This window comes from Ambystoma mexicanum, chromosome 5q (genome assembly GCF_040938575.1).
Source record: "Ambystoma mexicanum isolate Mex_15411 chromosome 5q, UKY_AmexF1_1, whole genome shotgun sequence".
NCBI classification, from domain to species: Eukaryota; Metazoa; Chordata; class Amphibia; order Caudata; family Ambystomatidae; genus Ambystoma; species Ambystoma mexicanum.
Genome location: NC_090933.1, coordinates 133,752,468 through 133,775,736, shown reverse-complemented (window position 1 = coordinate 133,775,736; position 23,269 = coordinate 133,752,468). Strand labels below are relative to the sequence as shown.

The window sequence follows — 23,269 nt, the reverse complement described above, 5'->3', positions numbered from 1 at the left end:
TTTAGGGGAGGAGATATGGATGTGCGGTCTGTGGAACCCTCAGGATAAAACACTGACAATAACACAGAAAATAAACGTTATGGGGCTCCTAACAGCGGCCTGTTTAGCCATAGCCCAAAAATTAAAGCAAACACCACCCACAAGTTTTGAATGGCTACAAAGGGTCTGGTCGCACCTAGCGTTGGAACGCATCTCCTATAACATTCAAGGAGACTGCCAGAAATTCAGCACGGACTGGGGGCGACCCTGGAATACCTTCAGAGTGACTACATGCAACAATGGTGCCCTCATAAAATAAGAATATTGGACATGTTCACATAGCTTCAACGACGCCCCTATGCTTGAAGGACATGAGAACAGAGACCTTCCGGCGGGGGGGTCGGGGGAGCTGAGGGGGAAAGGGATAGGGTCAGGACCTGTCGTCCCAGTGTTGTGGTTGATATGTTAAAATGCAATAAAAACACGTTTAAAAAAAAATAAAGAAAAACTACTTTGCTAAAAAACAATAGGTTGTGTAAAAAGAAATCTGAAACTGCAGGAGAAAAACCCTCCTTATGAAAAGGATCAGGGCGGAGAGAACTGTAACATGCATTGTCTATGCAACCCGATCAATATAAGAATCATTGTCAGTTTGTGCAGTATACCTTTTTAAGTCATGTGTGTTGAAAGTCAAAATACTAACCCAAGAAGCTGCTGTTAATTAAACTTTCCTCATTGAGGATTTAAGTGTGGAAAGTTGGGAACAAGCCTTACCAAATAGTACACGTTGTAGTAGTAGGAGTTGTATCCTGGCATGCAAGTAAACCAGGAAAGAGACAACTAGTAGTTAGTCCTGGCAGATGAGTGGCATAGGAAGAAGATACTTTGAAATACTGTGAATGTGGTATACGGTTTTGGTGGAAAAGAAGTTGCAATTCCACTACCTTGTTTGCTGAATAAAACATATTTTTTTGAATGAACCATCGTCACTTAAGTCTTTTTTATGAAGGAGAAAATAAGATGTGATAAAGTGATTGGCCTTCAGAGAAAAGAACAATGACATTGACTTCTCACTGTGTGTGTGAAGACAAAGTCTTGTTGGTTTGCAAAGTAGGAGGTTGTGGAAACGTCTTTAAGTGTGACAAGCTCTTTGGAACTAAGACTTTGCCAAGTACTGGGACAAAGTACAAGACGTATTGAAGGAAAATAATTGTATTATATCTGGAGTGGAACTTGGCTAGTGAAAAGACCTTTCTGTACATTGAACTTTGGTTTAAACATCCTGAATTGAACCAGGGGAAGAGGATGCAACTCTAGTTCAAGGATTCTCATTTATAACTTTTGTGTTTGAATGTATACGTTATTTTCGTGAAGGCATAATGAAGCAAGACACAGACAACAGACTTAAAATTAAAAATAAGATAGTTTATTAAATTAAATATCAGGATGGTAGAAGGCCTAACTTTCCCTATGCTAAGGTGGGATTTCCCTACCTGAACAAAAGTAAGGAAAGTTAGAGTCCACGAGTTCAACCTGAAGGTGTGTCTTTGTCCAAAACCTATACTTGCCTTCACAACTAATGCTAACCAATGTGTGGGGATGTCCAAATTGAAAGAAATAGTGTTCAACTCAAAGTTCGTAGCTTCAGCCTGCATCTTGCTTTCAGCCTTCCTTTCCCAAGTATAAGAAAGTTCCACAAAAGAGACTCATGATTACCTTTCTTCAGCTCAAGATGATATAGTTCCAAACCAATTGTTGGGTTTCCCTCCCACAAGTTCCAAGCAATACAGTTCATAGAAAGCAAAAAGGTCTTGAGGCTTTGTTCTCAAGACTACACAAGGCAGCTTCTCAAGTCTCAGGGTTCCCTTCCCCAAGACTTTATCTTCATGATCATAATGTCTTTAAGTTTCCAACATGTAGTGCTCACTGGTCTAGGTGCAGTTGCCGGTCCAAACAATCCACCCATCACATGTCACGCAACCAGCATCCCGACTCTTGACTTCGATCTGTACCTTTACAATCTTCTGGCTTTACCTTATCAGCCTCTTGGCTTTGCTATCAGTGGTCTGACATCATTTCCAGTCTTTGGCTTTGTCACTCTGCATTCATTCATAAAAGTTTAGTTTAGGGTGTTTTACTCACACCCACCTTCTTAGGTTTCTCTGTCACCCTTATGCCCTGTTCTGTAACTGATTTCACCTGGAATTTGGGTTATTCACTTTTATTACTTGGGCTTATTCCATTGCATACTCGGAATGCTTACTTTCTGTTCAGTGTTTCACTTGATTCAGTGTCTGATAAACATGCATGCCGCTTCGTATAATGTTCCCTTTGATGCCGTATTCAAAATGCATTGATCTCACTGTATTTCAAAGTTCTATTCATTGCAGTATTCAATAAGCATTGTTTTGCTTAATTTTCAAGTTCCATTTAATTCGGTATTCAATATGCCTTGTTTCGTGTAATTTTTAAAGTTCCAAATAGTTCGCTATTCAGTAAGCATTATTTTGTGTAAACTTTAAGGTTCCATTTGGTTCGGTATTCAAAAACCTTTTAGGAGCGCCCCGGCGTTCACCCGTCTTCCCCTGACTGTTACCTGCTTGTGGCATCACCTTCTGTTGCGCTCCGCTTGTCTGTCGCTTGAATGCCGATTTCTGGACGTGGACAGCGTCCATTCTCCTTGGTGCGTTCTCGTAGCTCCTGCTGCTGAGCACGGTTCACGGAGGCTCCCAGACTGCAAATACTTTCACAGTTCCCTTGCTACAGGCTGTGTAAATCTTCTGGGGAAGTTTGCTGGCGTTCTGGCTCTTTGTCCAGTCCCACCGCGGCTGCCTCCTCTGAAGCATGGTCCCCTGCAGGCTTCCTCCACAAAGGCCTCCTTCTTGCTCTCTGCTCTGCTTTCTTAGTCTCTTTTTATACACCTGCAGACCCTCAACAGGCTGCAGATATGGGCCTCCAATGAGACTTGCCTGACCATAATTAAAGGGACATGCCTGACCCTTACAGCTCCCTGCAGGAATCTTCCTCGTCTCAGTACCAAAGTGGTGATAGTGTCTGGTTTTAATTACTCTTAGTGGTCTTTTCTTCATCTCTGTACTGTTAAGTGTTGTATGTGGGGAACGGCGTTATAATACCTATAAAGGTCGGGGCAGGGTTTGGTTGAGTTTCGACAGGATAAGATGAAACCATATCTCTCCTAAGGATACCCCACTCCCAGTTTCCAAAGACCCTCCACTCAGGTGATCCTCCCTTACTTCTCTGCCCCCAGGGTCGGGATCCAAGAGCGATGGCTTTTGCCTGGCCACTTGAGAAGAGGATCCAGGGGATCTAAGAGTGAGAATACCCTCAGGTTTCGCAGATTTTGTAAAGCTGAAATAACCATATAATTCCTGTGTGATTTTTGTTGTATGTATTACTGTGAAGGACATATACTTTTGGACATTAGGTCACTTTCCTTTTGCCTTAGTTTTTCAGGTAGGGACATCCTTGTTAGGTTAGGGCAAGATAGGTGTTTATGTCACCCATTATCATTTAATAAGATGGCTACTTGAGAGAAACCTCTACTTATTTATCCGTCTGACATTTCTGACTCCTCACACAAGATACCTGGAGAAGGGAGGCATTCTCCGGGAACCCAATAGTGAAGAAGCAACTATGGTCAATAAGGGATGTTGATTTTGGAATTGGAACTTTATCTTTTGAGTTGAATTGAGAACATTAATGTTTCTTGGCATTACAACCTGGAACTTTGTTTTGTACCTTGGAAAGTGATTGCAACTTGGGGAAGTGAGTCATTCCCTCAGGTGAAGATCCCACCTAACAAACTGTGATCCGCTGTCCATAGGAAGGGAGCCATTCTTCTGGATCAAGAAGATCCACTACCTCTTTAGTTTAGTTATAAGTGTGAGGGACAGAAGTAGGCCTTTTGACACAGGAAGGTGGACTATTGATTTATACAGACATCCTGACCGAAACCTTAGCATTTTAGTTGAGGAAGGGAAACCCCTCGTAGAGTTGAAGAAAGTTAAGTTTTCTCTTTATATTCATTACTAATCAATGTTCATGTCCTCCTTACAACACACCCTTACAACACACACACACACAAACGACTCCTTGTATGCATACATAAAAAGTGTTTCAGCAACTACCTGCTCTTGCCTCCATGCACACGGCGACCTAGATTGCCCACCCATCGTCTCTTGGAGTCCCCTATTCGTGCCCCGGTGTGAGGCGGTTGGACCAGACTTCCAATGCCATGCCAGCTTCTCAATATTATGGTATACATCCTCTGGAGAAACATGTAAGTTTACAATTTGAATATAAACTGACATCTCCTTCCTAAATAAAGGGGGGCAGTTCCCTTGTACCTCCACACATCAGCCACCATTGGTGGATTTTGAACCGTGGTTCCCCTCGAGCAATGCCCTGGACCACGCCTTCTGTCAGTTCTTGAAACCAACTAGTAACACGTGTGAGGGAGGACTCCTCTTGGGTTAAAGCTGGGCTCTTTTGGGGGTTCATCGGCATAATCCACCTTTGACTATTTGTCTTGTCCTCGACTGCAGGGCATCGAGCAGTTTTAAGGTCCAAGCAGGGCTGTAAATTCTCCTTTCGATCGTACTTTTGCAGGTCCACTTGCGCTTTATGGCCTTTTTAATAAACTGAGACGCTCCTGTGTATTGTTCATTTATTTGATGATTTTAGGGAGCTACCTACCACCATATTGCTGCTTCAAAGTGCATGACATTAGACATTCATGTGAAATGACATAATATAACATGACGTACCCTAGCATGCAAAGTTTACGAAAACGGGCATCGTGTGCCAAAAATAAAAAGAAGGGGTGAAAAGACAAAAAATGAAAAATGTAAATTGACCAAAACCTTCTTAAAAACAAGGACATTCAAATTTGGTTACGAGATTGCAATTGAGAAGGGAGAATTATAAATTGAAAAAACACCAGAGCGGTTAGGTTTAGACGCAGTGAGGGAGGAAGAGGAAGTTCACACAGGGTTGTGGGTGGGAGATGGGTGCACCCACCTAAAAGGTAAGGTGTACATCAAAATCATAAATTCAAGTTCACATGCATTTAGATTTTGTAACCAAACGCACAGATCCTGACAGATATAGCACATATTCCTGCATCTTAAACATGACTTGGAGTAGCATAACATAAAGCAGGGTAGCATGGTATTTCAAAGCAGAGAAGAGCATTGTGAAGATAGCATAAAACATCCACATAGCAAAAAGATGCCATACTTTAACATGTGCTTTGTAAACATTTTATTTTAAAAAAATAAGAAAACACAACAAAGTGTAATTTGTTATTCATAAAATAATGAAGTTAATATGAATGCTTTGATTGTTTCATATGCACATAAACAGCAGTGCACTGAAGAAATGGCGTGATTATGTGGTACTCATCATGCATTAAATAGAAGGGATCACTTGCTGAAGCTTCACCAGAGGGAATTGCTCTCATTCTAATGTATCCATTTCACCAATCCATCTTTACTGCATTTACCCATGCTTTCTATTTTGCTTTTTCCAGGTTGGTTTGCTGGACCTTGAATTGAATCAATTGACTAAAGCCTTGTTTTTGGCTCTTGTTGCTCTCTCATTTGTGATGGTCACTTTGCAAGGATTTGTAGGACCCTGGTATCGCTACCTATTCCGATTTCTACTGCTTTTTTCCTACATTATTCCCATCAGGTACGTATATGGAACCAATAATAATGCATATGTTTATTTCTGCTCTTTGGGGCTTTTTTAACTTGTTATACTCTGTTCTGCGGGCAAGGCAATTATATCAAGAATTGTGCTGATTCATCAGAGATCACTTTGCACGCTCTGTACAAAGTAATTCTGTTTGTGTGTGTGTATACATTATCATGTTATCTACTCCTTGTACCTGAACGGTATACAGCCATGTCCTATTTTAGCAGTGTATTAAAGAGAAGAATATGAAAAAACATTAATCTGTTTCAGAATTCCTGCTTGTGGTTTTTCGGTTTCTTGCAGGTTTTTATTTGAGCAGAATTCTTCATGTGTGCCATGAGAACTAAAGCAATTCCTGGGGTAATGTAATGCTATGAAGCAATGGTAGATCTGCTAGTCACTAATAAACATCGCATTTGTCGGAATTTGCTGGAGTACTTAAATGTCCTCAGAGATTTGTTGACTGCATTTGCATGATTTAGAGGATCACCCTCATCATTCCCTTGGTTGCTCTTAACCCCTCAAAAGAGAAATCAGCTGTTTATTTAGATTTGTTTTACCTCTGCAGTGCATTTTGTTTTCCAGTGCATCTGATGAGTAAAAACACAATGATACAAGCGTTGCAGCTCATGTACCATAACAATTTAAAACTCACAAGAACTTCGAATCAGCAAATGTACAATGATCCACATATGCTTAGGGTCTGAATCACCACGGGAGTGACGCACGAACAGCCTGACAGACGGAAAAATACTCACTCAAATGCTGATAATTCTCAGAACTCTTCATTGCAAATAGTCCGTTCCCAAGGACACATTCAAAGGCAACCCAAGTGTGGAAAATATATTCCAAGAAAGACTCGCTGGAGGATGGGCAGAGCATCAGCAGCACAGGCTGTCACATTAGTGTGACCATATTTAGTTTTTATGTTGGGCCCTAACATTTGCTTTTATGGCCATATTTTACTAATCATTTTCTTTTCCTTTGTTAAGGACAGTTTTTCATTTTTGATTTACATTGTTTTAAATTCTAACTAGGCTTATAATGAAAGAACTCAGTCTTTTCTCAGGCCAATTCATGTTGCATTAAGATGTGACAATGGAATGTGAAACCTCTATAGGCAACTACATCTGGTCTAGAGAAGTTATAACTATCTTTTTAAGTCCACATGGAGTTCGAATCATTAGAAAAACTCTGTGTTTGGCAGCAATACAGAATGAGAAGGTATAAACACGAATAACTATGGAATGGATGCACTATAAAGTGAACAATGGCCTTAACAGAACCTTTAAATATAGGTACGCACTTCTCTTCAAGCTTTCTTCTACATTTAAGCAAGACATAAGGGTGATTTAATTGTATTGTCAGGAATGCTGGTGTTACTGTTTCAAGTTCAAGGAGCAGTGGAGTCATTCCACCCAATTAGTGAGACTGCTAGGTAGCTATGCTGAGAAACCAACATGTTTCCACAAAATAACACTTTCTTGAGTAGGGTGCATGCCTTTGTGGTTTAGTCAAAGGTTATCAAGTCTTTAACTTGTTTAGTAGGAAGATGTCACTGGGGGAGATGCCTTGTCAAAAGCTGTGGCTGAAAATCTATTTCCAAGAAACTTTATTTTATTTATATAAACCTTGTATATGATGCCCTTACCAAGCCTCTCAGAGATCGTTTGTAGGCAGTCAAAATTCTGAAACCATTTTTATGGGGGTCTGGCTTCTCTTTGTATAGTGCCCTCTAGAGCTTTGCTAAGCCTATGTTTTTCTTGATCCATTTAATGAAAAGGTGAGGTACAAAATGCAAGTTGTTGGATGCGTTTATGCCCTTTCTTAGCGACTTCAGTCAGTAGTGTTGTCAAAGCTTTAGTTTACCAATTATACGAGCTGCAAGCCCACACTTTGTCTTTAGGACAGACATAGCCATAGACAGTTTAGTGGTCGGCCGTAATGGAAGTGCTCTTTGTTTTTTTACATTTTTTTTTAATTGTATTTGTTTATCTTAACCTTCTACAACCACACAATCAATCAACATTTCCATAGATTACCATAAAAGAATATAAATAAGTCAAAAGAAAGAGAAAAATAAAGAAAAAGGAGAAGAGAAAAAAGAAAAGAAAAAAAAGAAAAAAGAAAAAGGAAAAAAGAACAATTCATAAAATAAAACGTAATCAGAAAAAATTATTACAACCTATATAGTAGTTAAGGAAAAATAAAACACATTACATCAATCCTATCCCTGAAGCATTTCCTTAATGTACCAACCAACTTTCCTATTTACATTTAACTATCTAAACCATAAATCATTTTCCTCTTCCCCTTGTACAAAAACTCTCTACTGAATAAAAACCAAATGTAAAATCTCCAGAGATTTACACATTTTTGCCTACCTGTTCTCAATTACAACACAATCTCAATTTTTTCTAGCATTTGGATCACAGCTATTGTCATGCGCTGAGAGTAACCATCAATCAGTCTTTCCCCGAATAATTCTTGCATGTAATGAGTTGTTTTGAAAACAAATTTGCTAAAGAAAAGCAATCTAGCGTTCCTTGTGCCTTCACAGGACATTAGAAGGTGTTTAATAGACTGAGCTTCCGGATTTTCGTAGATCTGACATAGTTTTCTGGCAGTTTCCCCCAGCCTTCTCCCCGCCAGAACTTCAGCTGTATGAATAACATTCAACCTGAGTCTTAGGAATTTGTTCTGGATTCTCCAATCAGGAAACTTTATTAGATATTTACTCAGATAACCTAGTTTCCTGTCTACTGTCTGCAACGGATTGGGATTGGACCCCGAACGTACTCCTTCTATTGTTCGGAAACAATCCATTTCATCCCATCTCCTTTTTGCCTTCACCGGATTCTCCAGAACACTTTTTCTCTCTATATCAGCAGTAAATAGAAGTATTTCCACCTGAAGGCTGAAATCTGAAAGAATCTTCGATATATATATTTTTTTCATCCATGTGCACCTCTCTATGGAAGTGCTCTTTCTCCTCTCAATGGTGCTGGAGGGCGCGGGAGCCGGCTTTATGCATCCATGTTTCCCCGCGCTCCTTAGTGGTCTCCTTGTGTTAATGATCTTTAATCTGGGCATCTACAGTGTGCTCTCTGATTTTTGTCTGCTTGGCCACCTGGTGAGATTCTACTGTTGCATACTGCATCCAACCCTCTCCCATGCTATCCTCCTTTTCACCCCACCCCCTCTTGTCTTTGCCCTCATAGCTTTCTCCATCTCTCCTATCCTAATTGCTTCTCCATCATCCATCCCCCCTCTCTCACGAAGTCTGGAAGGAAGACATTTAAAAGGCACTCCTGAGTTCCAGCCCTGGTCTGCCCATTGCAGACACCTACATCAGGGACCTGTGATTATTGCGACGGCCAAAAATGCTGACTTTTAAAAAAAATGTTTTTACACCACATATATATGTGGGGGGAGACCCCCCTCATATTAATATTATATTCTATACCCCCCTACATAAATATGTGGTGTAAGGGGGGGTTCAAAAAAATGTCGTCAGCATTTTCGGCCGTCGTAATTGTCAGGGCGACATTTTAGTATGATTCCTACATAAGTGCTTCCTCCAGACAGACTATCAGCAATGTTCTCTTTGCTGTGCCTCCCGCAGATGCATGGACTCCCCATATGGAGTCTATCCTCTCCCCTTTCTCTTCCTCTCCCATTACTGCCGGCACAAGATGGGAAGTGCTCTTGGCTCACTTCGCATGCACCATTAATGTCTATCACAATGGCACTGTCATGGCCCAGGTATCCCAGCCCAACCCCCAACTGCTTGACGGGCGTCTTCCATCTCTCTTCAACTCCCCCCTCTCCCGCCACCCCTCCTTCCTTCTTCATCCCTCCCCCTCATTGGCGGCTCCCCACGCCTGTGCTCCCCTCCACAAATCATTTAAAGGAGGCAACCAGCTTCATTTAGCTACTCTCAACTCTCGCTCTGCTATCAAACATCCTCTGACATGTCTCATCCTTGAAGACCTTGACGTCCTTGCTCTCACTGAGACGTGGTTCAAGGCCAGCACGGTCACTGCTGTTAACACTTCTCCCTGAGGGCTACAAGATCCTGTCCAATCCCAGGCCTCCCGCCCTGACGGTAGAGTGGCTCTGATCTTCCCTGAGTGGGTTTCTGCCTCCATCATCCCCACTCAAACCTACTCATCCTTTGAAAGCCTAGTCTGCAGGCTTTCTGTCTCGCTTGCCTTTTTTCTTACTCTTGCTACCATCTAAATGCCCCCCCGGACCAACTTACCTCTTCCTTTTAGAAAGGGCGGACCTGTCCTCCTCCTTTTCTTGCCTTCTTCCCCAAACTTACCTTCCTTGGGGACTTTAACATCCATCTCAAATTTCTCGATGTGGCTACTGTACTCTTTTGCAACCTCAGCAACTCTCTTTCCCTCACTAGCCTTCCCTCTGGCCCAACCCACCCTGCCTGACACACCTTGGATGCTCTCATCTCAATAGATGTCCCACTCTCCAACCCTCTTAATACCACTCCTCGTCTGACCACTCTCTCCTCTCTTCCCACCTTGAACTCCCCTGTTTACTGATGATGCCTCTGCCTGCGCTGCCAGTATCCTTCTTTGTCATTTGACCGATAAAGCGGATGTCAGTTGCTGCATTTGCCTCTTCCTTCATCCCTCCTCCCCCTTCTTTGGACTCTCCTCCTGACTTTGTTCTAGCTGACCTCCATCTCTCTATCTCCAACACCCTAGACAGCCTTGCCCCTATCATGAGGAATCGCATGAAACCTGCCTTCAAATGCAACTCTTGGTATGATTCCAATTTAGCAGGTTTGAAACGAAAGTGCAAGGCTGCAGAGCGGAAGTGGCAGCCACCTAGCTCATCCTCCAACAAACTGGCCTGCCGCCTACTCCAAAGGCAATACCGTCTCACCTTCTGTTCCAAGAAGAGGGCTCATGTCCAAGCCAGCAACTCTTGAGCCACCAATAACATGGCTGAGCTATTTTTTTTCAAGGTTATTTTTTATAGAAATCTCAGACCACATAAAGTATATCTCAATGAAAACCAATCATATAACATCACTAATTAACATTCATGTGCCGGAACTTCATTTTATCTGATTAACAATACAACTGTTGCTCTTATATTCTTTGACAACTTCCTATTAAACAGTTCAGGAAAAAATTAATTGGAGCTGGGATTACAAGCAGTGCAGAAGCAACAAAGGAGAAAAAGGAAAAGAAAGAGAAGAAGAGAAAGAAAAAGAAAAAAAAACAATTAAAATTCATTATGTCCTTGGTACTTTTATCTAAGATACATATTTCACGCAATCCAGAATCGTTGTCATGGGTTCAGCAGGTACTTCACAAGTCTTGGTTGAAAGAACATATGCTATTTTTCTGCTACATAGTCTAGGAATGGCCCCCACATGCGCATGAATTTAGCGAGCTTCTTGTCAATCGTGGCAGTCAGTTTTTCCATTGCAAGTAGTTCCCAAACCTTCACCCACCAATATGCAATATGTGGACCCTCTACATCTTTCCAAAATCGGGCTCGCGTGAGCTTAGCAGCCATAAGTATTTCAGAGATTAGTTCGGCTATGGGGCCCGACAATGGGTAAGAACCATCCTCAGGAACGTCACCCAACAACAGAATTTGTGGGTCCATTGGAAGCAATGTATCGCAGATCTCCTTGATTTTGGATCGTACCTCCAACCAAAATGATTGTGTAGTCGGGCAATGCCACCACATGTGTCCCAGGTCGCCTCTCTCGCCACATCCATGCCAACACATGTCTGGAATCTCTGGGTTCATTGCATGGAGTTTATGTGGAGATAGGTACCAGCGGTAGCATAGTTTGAGAGCACCCTCTCTAACTGCTATGCATCGTGAGGTCTTATGGGCCCTACTCCATATCTTCTGCCAAGAGTTTTGAGGAATCGTAATCCCCAATTCTTTTTCCCATGCTAACATGTAGGGTAATTTGTCCTCCAGCGGGGCGTTCTCCTGGAGGCGATAACAAGCAGCTATTCTACGGGTCTGTTGGCCCTCCATAACTGTCAGTTCTATCCCTGTAGGGGTCTGTTAGCTACTCGTTTTACGCTCGAGTGTGTGACCCAATGGCGCAGTTGCAAATATCTGAATCTCTCTGTTTCGGGGAGCCCAAACTTCATCTTGCATTGTTCAAAGGTCAAGGGTGTGTTGTTGTCATAGAGGTCTTGTAACCTTAGGGGTTTCCCTTCTGACCAGAGGTGATGGGCATTAGGTTGGAAGCCTGGAGTGAAGGTCAGATTCTGGGTGATAGGAGAGAGGGGGCCCAAACCGGTTTGGAGAACCTCGTTGTGCACAGGCTTTATCCCAGCAGCAAAGTGTATTTATCGTGGTTGGGAAAAGGGAGGTTTGGTGGGTACATGCTTCTTTTGAGGGGAATGGCAGGAAGTTCAGGAGAAAGGAAGACACTGCTTGTTCAATATCATACCACTTGGGTAAAGCCTCACTCGGACCCGACCACCCCAGCATCACTGCTACCTGAGCCGCTCTGAAGTATCTCGAGATGGAAGGGAGTCCTAGGCCCCCGAACGCTTTCGCCCTCATAAGAAGTCTGCGCAGAAGCTTTGGTTGTTTCCCTTGCCATATAAACCTGCCAATTTCTTTTTGCAGTTCAAGAAGATCTCGTTCCGGGATTGCTATTGGGAGGGCATGAAATGTGTATAGGAGCTTTTTGACTGCACTAATACGACCGAGCCATGATATCCCTCGCGCTGTCCATCTCTGCAAAGAGTCACTGGCTTCTTTTAGGCGGTTAGGAATGTTGGCCTTTATTAGCAGGCCCTCGTAGGTTGCAGATAAGTGCACCCATAGGTACATAATGTGTGTGGAGTTCCATTGAAATGGGTATGTGTTCTGCAATGCTATTAGAGTGGCCTGAGATTCCGACAGACCAATTCCCATTAATTTTTCGGAATTTATTGTGAACCCGGAGACCATAGCAAATTGAGCCAATGAGTTCATGAGGATGGTTAGGGAGCTACAGGCGTCTCTAAGGAAACCGAGCACATTGTCCGCGTACAACGTGACTTTGTGACATTTCCCTTTGAGCTCGAATCCCTGGATCCCTGGGTGAAGGCGAATGTGTTGGGTTAGGTGCTCTATCGCCAATGCAAACACCAACGGCGACAGAGGGCATCCCTGTCTGTTGCCCCTGCGCAGGGGTATTTGAGAAGACCATTGCGAGTTGACTCGCACGCGAGTCGGTGGAGTTTGAAAGTTTGACAATATTAGTCTAGAGAATTTAGGGCCAAAGCCTTTTATAACTAGGTCTAGGTATTCCCAGGACATACTGTCAAACGCCCTATGGGCGTCTAAGGACAGGAGAGAAAGGGTGCCTGGGGCTAAGAATATCAGGTCTATAGCTCAACCCCTAGGCGGCGAGCGATAATTTTGCTATATATCTTCGCATCTGAGTTAAGAAGAGCTATAGGGTGATAAGATGCGCATTCTGTTGGCTCCTTTCCCGGTTTTAGGATTAGGGTAGTGGCCGATTCCGCCATCGCCTGTGTGACAGTTCCTTCTTCCCACAGGGAGTTAAATAGTTTTGTGAGGTGGGGTGTTCAGCTCTGAAGATTTTACAAAACGTATTGGTAAACCCATCAGGGCCCGGGGCCTTGCCAATGGCAAGGGCTTTGATCATATCTTCAACTTCTTGGGCAGTGATAGGTTCCTCTAATGAGGTGCGTAAGGCTTGCGGGATTTGGGTGACTCATGCATCTGTTATAAAATATTTGGCGGTTTGTTGATCCCCAGCGTGGGGGGCTGCTTGGTCTCTAAAGAAGTTTTCCACAATGCAGAGTTTGCCCTCCTCAGAGGAAACGGGTCTGCCCAAGTGGATGGCTGAGCTCGTTAAAATCTGCAAGGACATTGCCAATTCTACTGCAGTCTCCTCCTTCTCTCCCTCCCAGGCCCTATGCACTGGCCACCCACTTCTCCTCAAAAACCCGGGACATCCTGTCCTCTGTCATCTGTTCAAACCCCACCACCTTCTCTTGCCTCCCTTGGGCCCCTTCTCCCCCATAATCTCCTTCTTCTCTCCCATTGCACCAGACAAGATCTCTAGAATTTTCTGCTCTATGAAAGTTTCCTCTAAATAAGTGCCCCTCTGCTCCTTCGGAACCATCAAGGACAACATTGCTGTTACACACAGGGTCCGGTCCGTTCTCCCAAGTTCGAAGCGTTTATCCTATAAAGAACGCTATTTATACCGGGCTTCCCCGTTCTGGCAGCGTTGGCGGTTGCTGGGGAAACAGAGACGTCGACAGCTCATCACGTGACACATCAGCTGATTACAACGCGCTCCGGCAAACCAGCGCGTAATCACAATCCATGTCTTCTCTCATATAAATGCCTCTGTGTACTCCGGTACGGTGCTTCTAATTAGCGTTCTTCACCTTTTCGTACCGATTGCTGTTGATTCCTCCTGAGATTGATCCTGGACTTCCTTACCAACCATTCTTTGTCTGACCATTGTCCACCTATTGCCGACCCGGAACACCTTACTGACCTCCTTGATTTCCTTCCTGGATTGTCCTTGGGTTTACGGACCGATCACGGTGGTGCATTCCGCTGCACCTCTTCTTGTGAGCTGTTCACGTAAGCCGTTCTGCAGCTGTGTGCGGTGCCTCCATCTTTCTGCAATACGTTGGGAGGGCCAGTACCTATTCGGAGCTGCGGCTACATTCGCCATCTGGTACCGGCGTAAGTATGCAGCTGTGTTTGGCATCCAATAGCTGTTTGACATTGCGGCTCTCTGCAAATTCCAGGACCTCCCCGAGGCTACAGTAACTTTTACTAATGCTGGTACGCAGCTTGCTTGCTTCCTTCTACTTGAAACCACGTATTCCGTTACGTCTTTTCTTTCCTCCAGTAAGCTCAGAGTTTGGCTTGTGTTCCTCTGCATACTGATACTCAACCTCCTGTTTACCCTCTTTATCTGAACTTTGAGCCATTCAGGTTACCTTGGAACGAACTTTGATCCTGTGCAATTCCGAACGCTTTGCTGCCCATTGCACCACCCCGCACCTAGTTGCGACACTTGTGCCGCTCGGGCAGCTACCCTGTACTTACCTTCCTCTTTATTATTTTCTCCTGTCGTTGTTTCATCTTTGGGAGTTTCTACTCTAACCTAGGGGTAAGACATTCTATACTTGTATCCCTTACAGTACTTATCAGTCCTATTAGTTAGCTAATTGCCCTGTCCTCTCTCTCTAGGATCCCTCCTTAGTCCAGTCGCCAGTACCTAAAGACCTATATATACACTACTTGGTATATACTGGTGCTAACTTGTATTTTCCTTTCAGGTTGGTGTGGCTGTGTGGGTATCCCTTTTCTTTTGGGTAATCTACCACCCTGCCTGTCTTGTATGCACAGCAGGGTGGTCTATTGGCAAAAAGAGTTACCTCAATTAGAGGGAGTCCGGTCTGAGACACCCTCCTTAAAACTGGGTGGCCTCAGCAGTGACTGAAGATCTTGAGTCCTGAGCAGCTTCTTCTGAACAACGCCCCGGCCCGCCTGCACGGTGGTAGCAATTGCCTCTCTCACCCTGCCTTGGCTGACCTCTGCAACCACTTTTTTGCCACTGGCTTCTTCCCACAACCCCTTAAACACTCACTTCTGCATCCTCTCCTAAAAAGCCATCTGCTGACCCTTCCTTCCCAGCTAACGATCGCCCATTCTCTATCAACCCTTTTTTGGGTAAACTCATGGAGAAGCTGGTCATCCCCCAACTGACTGCCCACACTGAAATGGCTGGCTGCCTCTTTCACCACCAGTCTGGTTTAAGGGGATCCAGAGGCACGGAAACTGCTCCCCTGAACACCTATGAAGACCTGCTCTCTAACCTGGACTTGAACACTCCCTCCACCCTGATCCTCCTTGATCTTTCTTCTGCCTTTGACATAGTCAACCACTCCATCCTCATAAACCGTCTACAGGATACCCTTGGCTTCACGGACAAGGCATTGGCATGGCTGACCTACTTCCTTTCATACAGACCCTCTCAAGTACCGGTGGGTCCTTTTGTCTCATCCACCTCAGTCTCTACATGTGGCGTCCCTCAGGGCTCTATCTTATCGCCATGGCTCTTTAACATCTACCTGGCCCCTTTGGCCCACGTGATCTCTACATTCTCTCCTCACTTCCAGTGTTCTACAGATACACAGCTCTCCTTCAATCTGACATCTTCTACCTCCTCCCTCATACCTGAATGCTATTCAGGCATGGTGCTCTGCCAGTGATCTCTGCCTTAATGCCAGTAAGACAGAGATCCTTCTCATTGGAACGCCTGTTCCTTGTCCCCCACCCACTCTGTGGCCAGCCTTCCTGGCTCCCCTCACCTGGCCCACTTGCGAGGCAAGAAACCTTCTGATACTCTTTAACTCCTCTCTCTCATGCTCTCAGACTTGAGCCGGACCTTCTTAAGTTCTGTAAACTTCTCAAGACTTTCCTTTTCTCATCTTCCTTCCCTCTCCCCCTCGCATTCTACCTTTCCCTCTGCGCTGAGGTGTTAGGCAGAAACCTGTGCAGTTCACTCTGGGACCACTGCAAAAGATTTAAGACTACAGGTGTTTGGCAGTAAACCCACTTGGTAGCAGTCTGTACCACACAGATTCACTTGGTAGCTGTGGCTGAGCAGTCAGACTTCCCTCAAGAAGAGTTAGCCAGCATACAGAGTATTCACAACAGGTCAAAAGAACATAGTAGAACAAGCAAACACTAACCAGAGCTTGGTGTAAAAGAGATATAATTATTTATTTAAAACTACATCTAATAAAACACATAGGCACTAATATTAAGCAGTTAAAAAACACGGTCACTAAAAGATATACACTCCCTTAAAAGAATATTAGACAAGTCTTAAGCAAAGCCCCACTTATTTTCAGACAGCGGTGAGCGCTTAACGTAGATGGCACTCTAATAATTCGGTTTAAAAGGGAGAGAAAGGCAGAGCATAAATTGAAACAGATCCCAACACTTTCAAAAGAACACAGCAAGAGAGGAAGGCAGAGTCGAACCGTGAAGTTAGAGTTCAGAACCCAGATCCACTGATCAGAACGAAATGTGTCCAAGGTCACACGGTTGAAAAGTGCACAAAAGTCTCAAAGGTTCAGAAAGAGTTGGACCAAAAGAAAGGGACCAGTTAGATGGTCAAGGCGGCCAGCCCAGTCCAGAAGGTTAAGGGGTTATTATTACCTTGTAGCAATCTTTAGAAAGGGAGGCCTGGCGGACACAGTACCTTAAAGTGGTGAGAATACTCCAGCGGGGGCAGTTGTTCCTGGCAGCGGATGCAAGTCGGTGCTTCGTCCAGGGGAAGAGAGGATCGCGTCGTGGAGGAAGACAGGAGTCCGTTGCACTGCCAGGGAAGAAACCAGCCACGGAGTTCTCAGGTCAAAAAGGAGCGGTCCTTTTATTTGCGGTCCAATGGTAAGTGGCTATCCGGTTGCCGAGGTGCTTGGCACGGGCGATTCGACCACAAGATGTCCTGGGATGCGAGGAAAAGAAGGTGAACTGGTTGTGCCCACCAGTCAGGGGAAGAAGACTCTCCAGCCAGGAGATCTTCTCTGTCGTCGGGAAGTGGTGAGTCGGTTCCGCAGGGCCCCACCGGTGGTGTCATCGTAGCAGGTCGGCTCAGCTTCTCCCTCGTCGGATTCTGAGGTCCTGTGGCGACTTCTAAAGTTCCAGTCCCAAAAGCCCTGCTTTTATGCAGCACACCCCCATTCACTCAGCCTAGCTGTCAATCAAACATGCTAAGTGGTGAGTTGGCCGGCTCACCACTTGGGCCAATCACACCTAAGTGGTGAGGTAACTCAGTCCAGGGTGCCTAAACCTCCTCCTACACCCCCTGTGGTACCCAGACAGAGTGGCACCACTTTTGGAGGCTTCTGTGGAGAAGCCCGCCAAAAAGTGGAACAAAGGGCTCGACTTGGTTTGGAGTCACAGAAGAGAACACAAACGCCATTTTAGAATCGAGTCCTGGCAAAAAATACCAACCGGCGAATTAATATTAAATAAATAAACCAGCGGTATGTTCGAGGCTATGAGAATTAATTAATTAAAGTTGGTAGCCTCGAACAATGGGAAAATCCCATAGCGATATATTTGCGGTCGAATATAAAAAGTAGTATCCACTGCCACCAGCCAAACTCGATCAGGGGGGATGGAGACATGCCCCCTCGACTAACAGACCCCGGGGCAATCGAATTGCCCCGACCAGTACGTCCACAATATGATGGTTTGTACTGGTTTCTGTTCATAATTTGGGACTAGTAAAGCCAATTGTGACTTTACATGCCCTGGGAGACAGTAGTCAGTCCCAGGGTATGGAGTCTATGTTGGGGGGGTCGCTACGACACCCTGGGTTACGGCACGGAGGGTGCTGTGTAACCCACATCAAAAAAACACATGAGACCCTATGGAGTAAAAGACCCCATAGCCCATAAAACACATGGAAAGTTAAAGGAACACCTCAAATCATGTCTAAGAGTGGGAGCAAAATAATCTCACTCTTAGCAGGAGAGAAAAAAATAAACCCCAAAAATCCAGCAAAGCTGCTGGGGGACTCACTAGGTTTACAGAGAATTCTCCCTAACAGGAGGACTCGAAGCTGAAGATACGAACAGCAGCAGCCTGGAAAGGGGGGGGGGGCGGAGCGAGCAAGAAGACCGCAGTGACAAGCCGCCGAAATACAGCACGGCGATCGTGATCGGGGCCAGAACCAGAACTGATGCTGCACCCGCCGGCACACCTCAGGATGAAATTTGAATAACGGATCAAACGAAACACACAGAGCACTAGAAATGGACGGTGGGCTCTGCTGTCATGACTATCTAAAGCACGGCATACGGAATCAGTCAAAGCATGCACACAAGCTGTGCTGGTACATGCAATGTATTGGGGCGAGCAGCAAGTCTGAGGACATAGCAAAGGGCAGCCTGGGGGCGGACCCGCAACACAGACGCATCGGTCACACGGACACCGCCCTCAGTCTTTACAGGGTGCAACAATTAACGCATGCCCAATGCAGTGCACTTTGAACAGAAGCAGTGCATGTGCGCAACAAGGCCAGTTGCCAAGTATAAAGCGCGGAGGGAAGGCGCTGCGGACAAGTAAGCGCACAGTGGTAACCGCGGATAGGATTAGATGCCGCAGACAGAGGCGAGAAGTACAAAGGACACAAGGCTCAGCAGAAACCTGCAGTCAACACTTGGCCACAGCTGGTAAGCAGGGTACCCATACAGAACTGTAGGATACACCAGCGGACAATGCTGGCAGTAGGTGGATGCAAGAACCGCACAGAAGTCTGGCCAAGACGACACAGCGGGCACTGGACCTACAGGTCAACACGCAGGAGTAAACCTGACCACTAGGCCTGGAGAAACCTCTAGACTGACCAGCGGAGCACGGTGAGGAGGCAGATGGAGTAACGCCCTGGACCAAGACCTTGAGGAGCTCCCCTGGGAGGAAAATGCCTGCAATGCTCATACGGCCGCACAGGGCCCAGCTAAAAATGAACCCAGTGCCAAGAAAGCACGAGAAGTGCATAGAACGACATCATGGAGCACACAACCAACAATAGCTAATATAGCTAAAGAACAACAACCCGGATCAAGGAGGTGCAAAGGCCAAGACCAAGCCTGAGAGGCACAGCAAGAGACTGCGGATCCTGGGCCCAGACAGTTAACCAGAGCATCTGACGGCACACTAATATCTGTAGACGCATCCCGCATTTAGCAGGCCCTGGTGGCTGCTTCCAATAGACCGTGCACTAGACAGGCCGGGGCTGGACGGAGGGCCTGAGAGACCAGCCCCAACAACTGTGAGCTGACACACTAGGTGACACTAGGATGGTGTCTAAGTTACACAAAACAAAAGGGTAACAACCAACAATGGAGGAATTCACAAAAACACATCAGTCCTCCGACGGAGCCAGAAATAGAGAAAAGAACCCGCAAACAGACACTGTGCCAGCGCGAAAATATCAACAGATCCTGGACGCGATTGCAGACCTGAAAATTGCATGGGAAACCAAGCTGGAGGCAGCTATGGTCGAAATCAAAGCATCACTGGATCTTAAAATAGGAGTGGTACAAGAGGATGTTAACCTACTGAGACAAGGCGTAAAGAAAATAGCAGTGCGCACAGGCAAACTGGAGAAGGAAGCAAACTCAAGCACAGCTGCCTGCACATCACATGCCTCGGAGATCCAAATATTGCAGTAACAAGTGAGCAACCTGGAAAACAGAGCAGAGGAAGCAGAAGGACAGGCCAGAAGAAACAACATACGCATCGTGGGCCTCCCGGAAGGAGAAGACGGACCAAACACCACTGATTACATTGAGACCATGCTACTGCAAGAAATGGTGGGAGGGGCACTAGCCCAGAGGTTTGCGGTGGAAAGAGCGCCTAGAGCACTGATGAGGAAACCTCCGCCAGGAACCCCCCCACCTTTCTCCCGAGACCGATAATTGCCAACATTTTAAACTACTGAGACAGGGAGAAGATCCTGGAATTCTTTCGAAAAGGGGGTACAATATGAAGGGCATCCATGCCTATTACGGCATACCCGGACTACACTCTCCTAGTGCAGAGGAGGAGACTGAACTATGGGACAGTGAAGAAGAGGTTGCAAGAGGCGGGCTTTAAGTACATGTTGATGTACCCGGCAAAACTGAAAGTGTTTCACAAGAACAGGGCCCTTTTTTCGACACCCCAGGGGATGCAACGGAGTGGCTGGATGGACAGAATTGCCCTTCTGGGACAGGCACGCAGAAGGAGGAGGAAACAGAGAAGTGAAGTGGTGGCGCCAGTGGCTGAGGTGCTGTATAACTGACATTGGGACCAGAATATAAGAAAGAGCACATAAACTGGGAGAAGATTCAGGTTTTAAGTAGAGGAATGCGGGCACACTTAATATAATGAGACACGAGGGGGGGAGATACAAAGGACCCACTCTCACACCCCAGTAGTTAGATAGGTTACCGATAGTGTGGTAACCTCCTGCTGAGTTCATAGTACCGGCAAGCCGAGATAGGACTAAATGCGGGATCGCCTGAGATCCAAAGATGGAGCTGGGCAACAGTTGGGGATGGCAAGGGCGGGGGTGGGAGAGGAGTTGGGGGATTTGCAGTGTTATTTGTTAGGGAACGAGCTTGCACACATGAGTGCTGGTGCTTAAAGTGGAAATGAGGAGATGCAGAGGTGGTGGATTGGGTATGGCTGAAATATGGGAGACCTCAAGATATTAACTTGGAATGTTAGTGGGCTCAATAGTTACCTGAAGAGGAATAAAATCATGATGCACTAAGGCAGAAAATAGATATTGCCCTAATTCAGGAAACACACCTCACGAAGGAAAAGCAGGAAGTGATACAGAGGAAATGGAAGGGGACCATCATAGGTGCAACATACTCGGCCTATGCCAGAGGGGTGATCACCTGGGTGGCACCAAATGTCCCTTTCCAGCTGCTACATACCACGGTGGATGTTGATGGGAGGATGGTAGCAATCTGAGGTTGATAGAAAACCGAGAAATATGCATTATTAATACATATGCGCCGAACCAAGACACAGTGGCCTATTATAAGTCTCTATATAGTAAAATGAGCCCGTACCTGGGGGGTGCGGCCATATGGGGGGGGCAACTTTAACTGCACATTGGACCCAAGGGTAGACAGGTCGGATAGGAAATTAGACAAACCCACCCCCGCTGCTAAAACACTAAAGGCCCTGTTGGGAGATCTTCGGCTGGAGGACATGTGGAGGCTACACCACCCACACGATAGACACTACTCGCATTACTCTGCCCGACAAAATCTGTATACACGGTTGGACCATATGTTAGCCTCACAGGAGATTACGGGAGAAATAGTGCGATCAGAATACAAAGCGAGGGTCCTCTCGGGCCACTCGCCATTGGTCTTAACATGGCAATATGTGCCTCCTAGAGCTAGGATTCTGACGTGGCGACTCAGAGCTGAAGTACTGAAAGACACAGGGTTTAGGGAAGTCCTGAGGGCAGACATTGTAGAGTATTTTGAAAATAACAATGGAAATGTTGAATCAGTCGGTACTCTCCGGGAAGCATTTATGGTGATTAGAGGATCGGCTATAGCCAAATCTCAACGGCTACAGAGAGGTATACTACGGGAGCTGCAGAAGGCAGAGGCGAAACTAGTGACAGTCTTGGGTAGAGGGGGTGACTCCCGGGAGGATGCTGAAAACATAATACATCTGCAGCAGAAATTTGTGGGGCACTGGGAGAGATTATGCAATTTAAACTATAGGAAATACATAGAGAGGCAGCACGCTGGGGGAGACCAGCCCGGGAGATTGTTGGCATGGTTGTATAAAAGTGAGTGCCCCGGCCAACGATCAGAGAAGTAACGGGAGAGAGCGGACAGGTGGTGGACACCCAGGAGGGCGTGAACGGGGAGTTCCTCGAATTCTATAAACGATTGTAAGGTGACGTAGAGGAGGGCGAAGGGAGCGAGATAGTGGAAACAATAGAGGATATCAGCTTACCAAAGTTGAGTGCTGAAGAGCGAGAGGACTTAGATGCCCCAATTACATTGGAAGAACTAGACGCAGTGATTGAGCAACTTCCCAGTAGTAAGACCCCCGGAGCAGATGGCCTCCCCAGCGAATTCTATAAAATGTACAAGATAGAAGTGCTCCCCCCACTGCTGGCAATGTTAAACAAAGCATTCGAAGCAGGAATATTGCCAGAATCCCTGAGAGAGGCGATCATTATCCCTCTCCCCAAACCCAATAATCCAAGCATAGACTGTGGGTCGTACAGACCGTTATCGATGCTGAACCAGGACAGCAAGATACTCACGGCAGTGTTGGCCAACAGAATGAAACAGGTTATATGTAGATTAATACACCCAGATCAGAAGAATATCCAACAACCTCAGACGGCTTCACAGAGCACACAGGAGATTCGAGCAAGATTGCAATTGTGTCACTGGACGCAGTGAAGGCCTTTGACTCTGTCAAATGGCCTTGGCTGATGGCAGCCCTAAAGGGATATGGGATGGGACCTGGGTATCTTAAGTGGGTGAAATTACTATATAGTTAACTGTTAGCCAGAGTCAAGACGGGAGCGATTATCTCGGAGCGGTGGCAACTCAGCAGGGCCACTAGACAGGGATGCCCTTGGTCCCCGATGCTGTACATTCTAGCACTAGAACCCCTGGCGATATATCTCGGACAACAATACGGGGAAGTGGGGATCCATACAAAGGGAGGACCACACTTGCTTTCATTATACGCAGATGATGTGTTGTTATTCTTGAGATACCCTTAGGAAAATCTGCAATACATTCTAGAAGTAATGGAGCAATTTGCGTCGCTCTCGGGAATCGCAGTTAATCCCCAGAAATCATGTATATTCCCCCTGGGGAGGTATATAGGTGTCCCGTGGGAACAACTGCCAGTTTTACAGATACCATGGGAAACCAGTACCTTCCGATACCTGGAGATAGACATATACCACTCGGTCGAAGCGTAATATAAGCATAGCATTGAGAAAGCGGTAGCGAAC

At 45.7% G+C, this 23,269-nt stretch overlaps 1 protein-coding gene across 2 annotated transcripts in view; it reads left to right on the top strand.

Annotated features, from left to right (window-relative positions):
• Window positions 1-23,269, top strand: part of ATP9B (ATPase phospholipid transporting 9B (putative)) — a 3,609,114-nt gene that overhangs the window by 2,035,163 nt on the left and 1,550,682 nt on the right. For both annotated transcript variants that reach the window (XM_069620656.1, XM_069620655.1), the window contains exon 12: window positions 5,531-5,691. In XM_069620656.1, coding sequence (XP_069476757.1) covers window positions 5,531-5,691 — 161 coding nt within the window. The remainder of the gene's footprint in view (window positions 1-5,530; window positions 5,692-23,269) is intronic.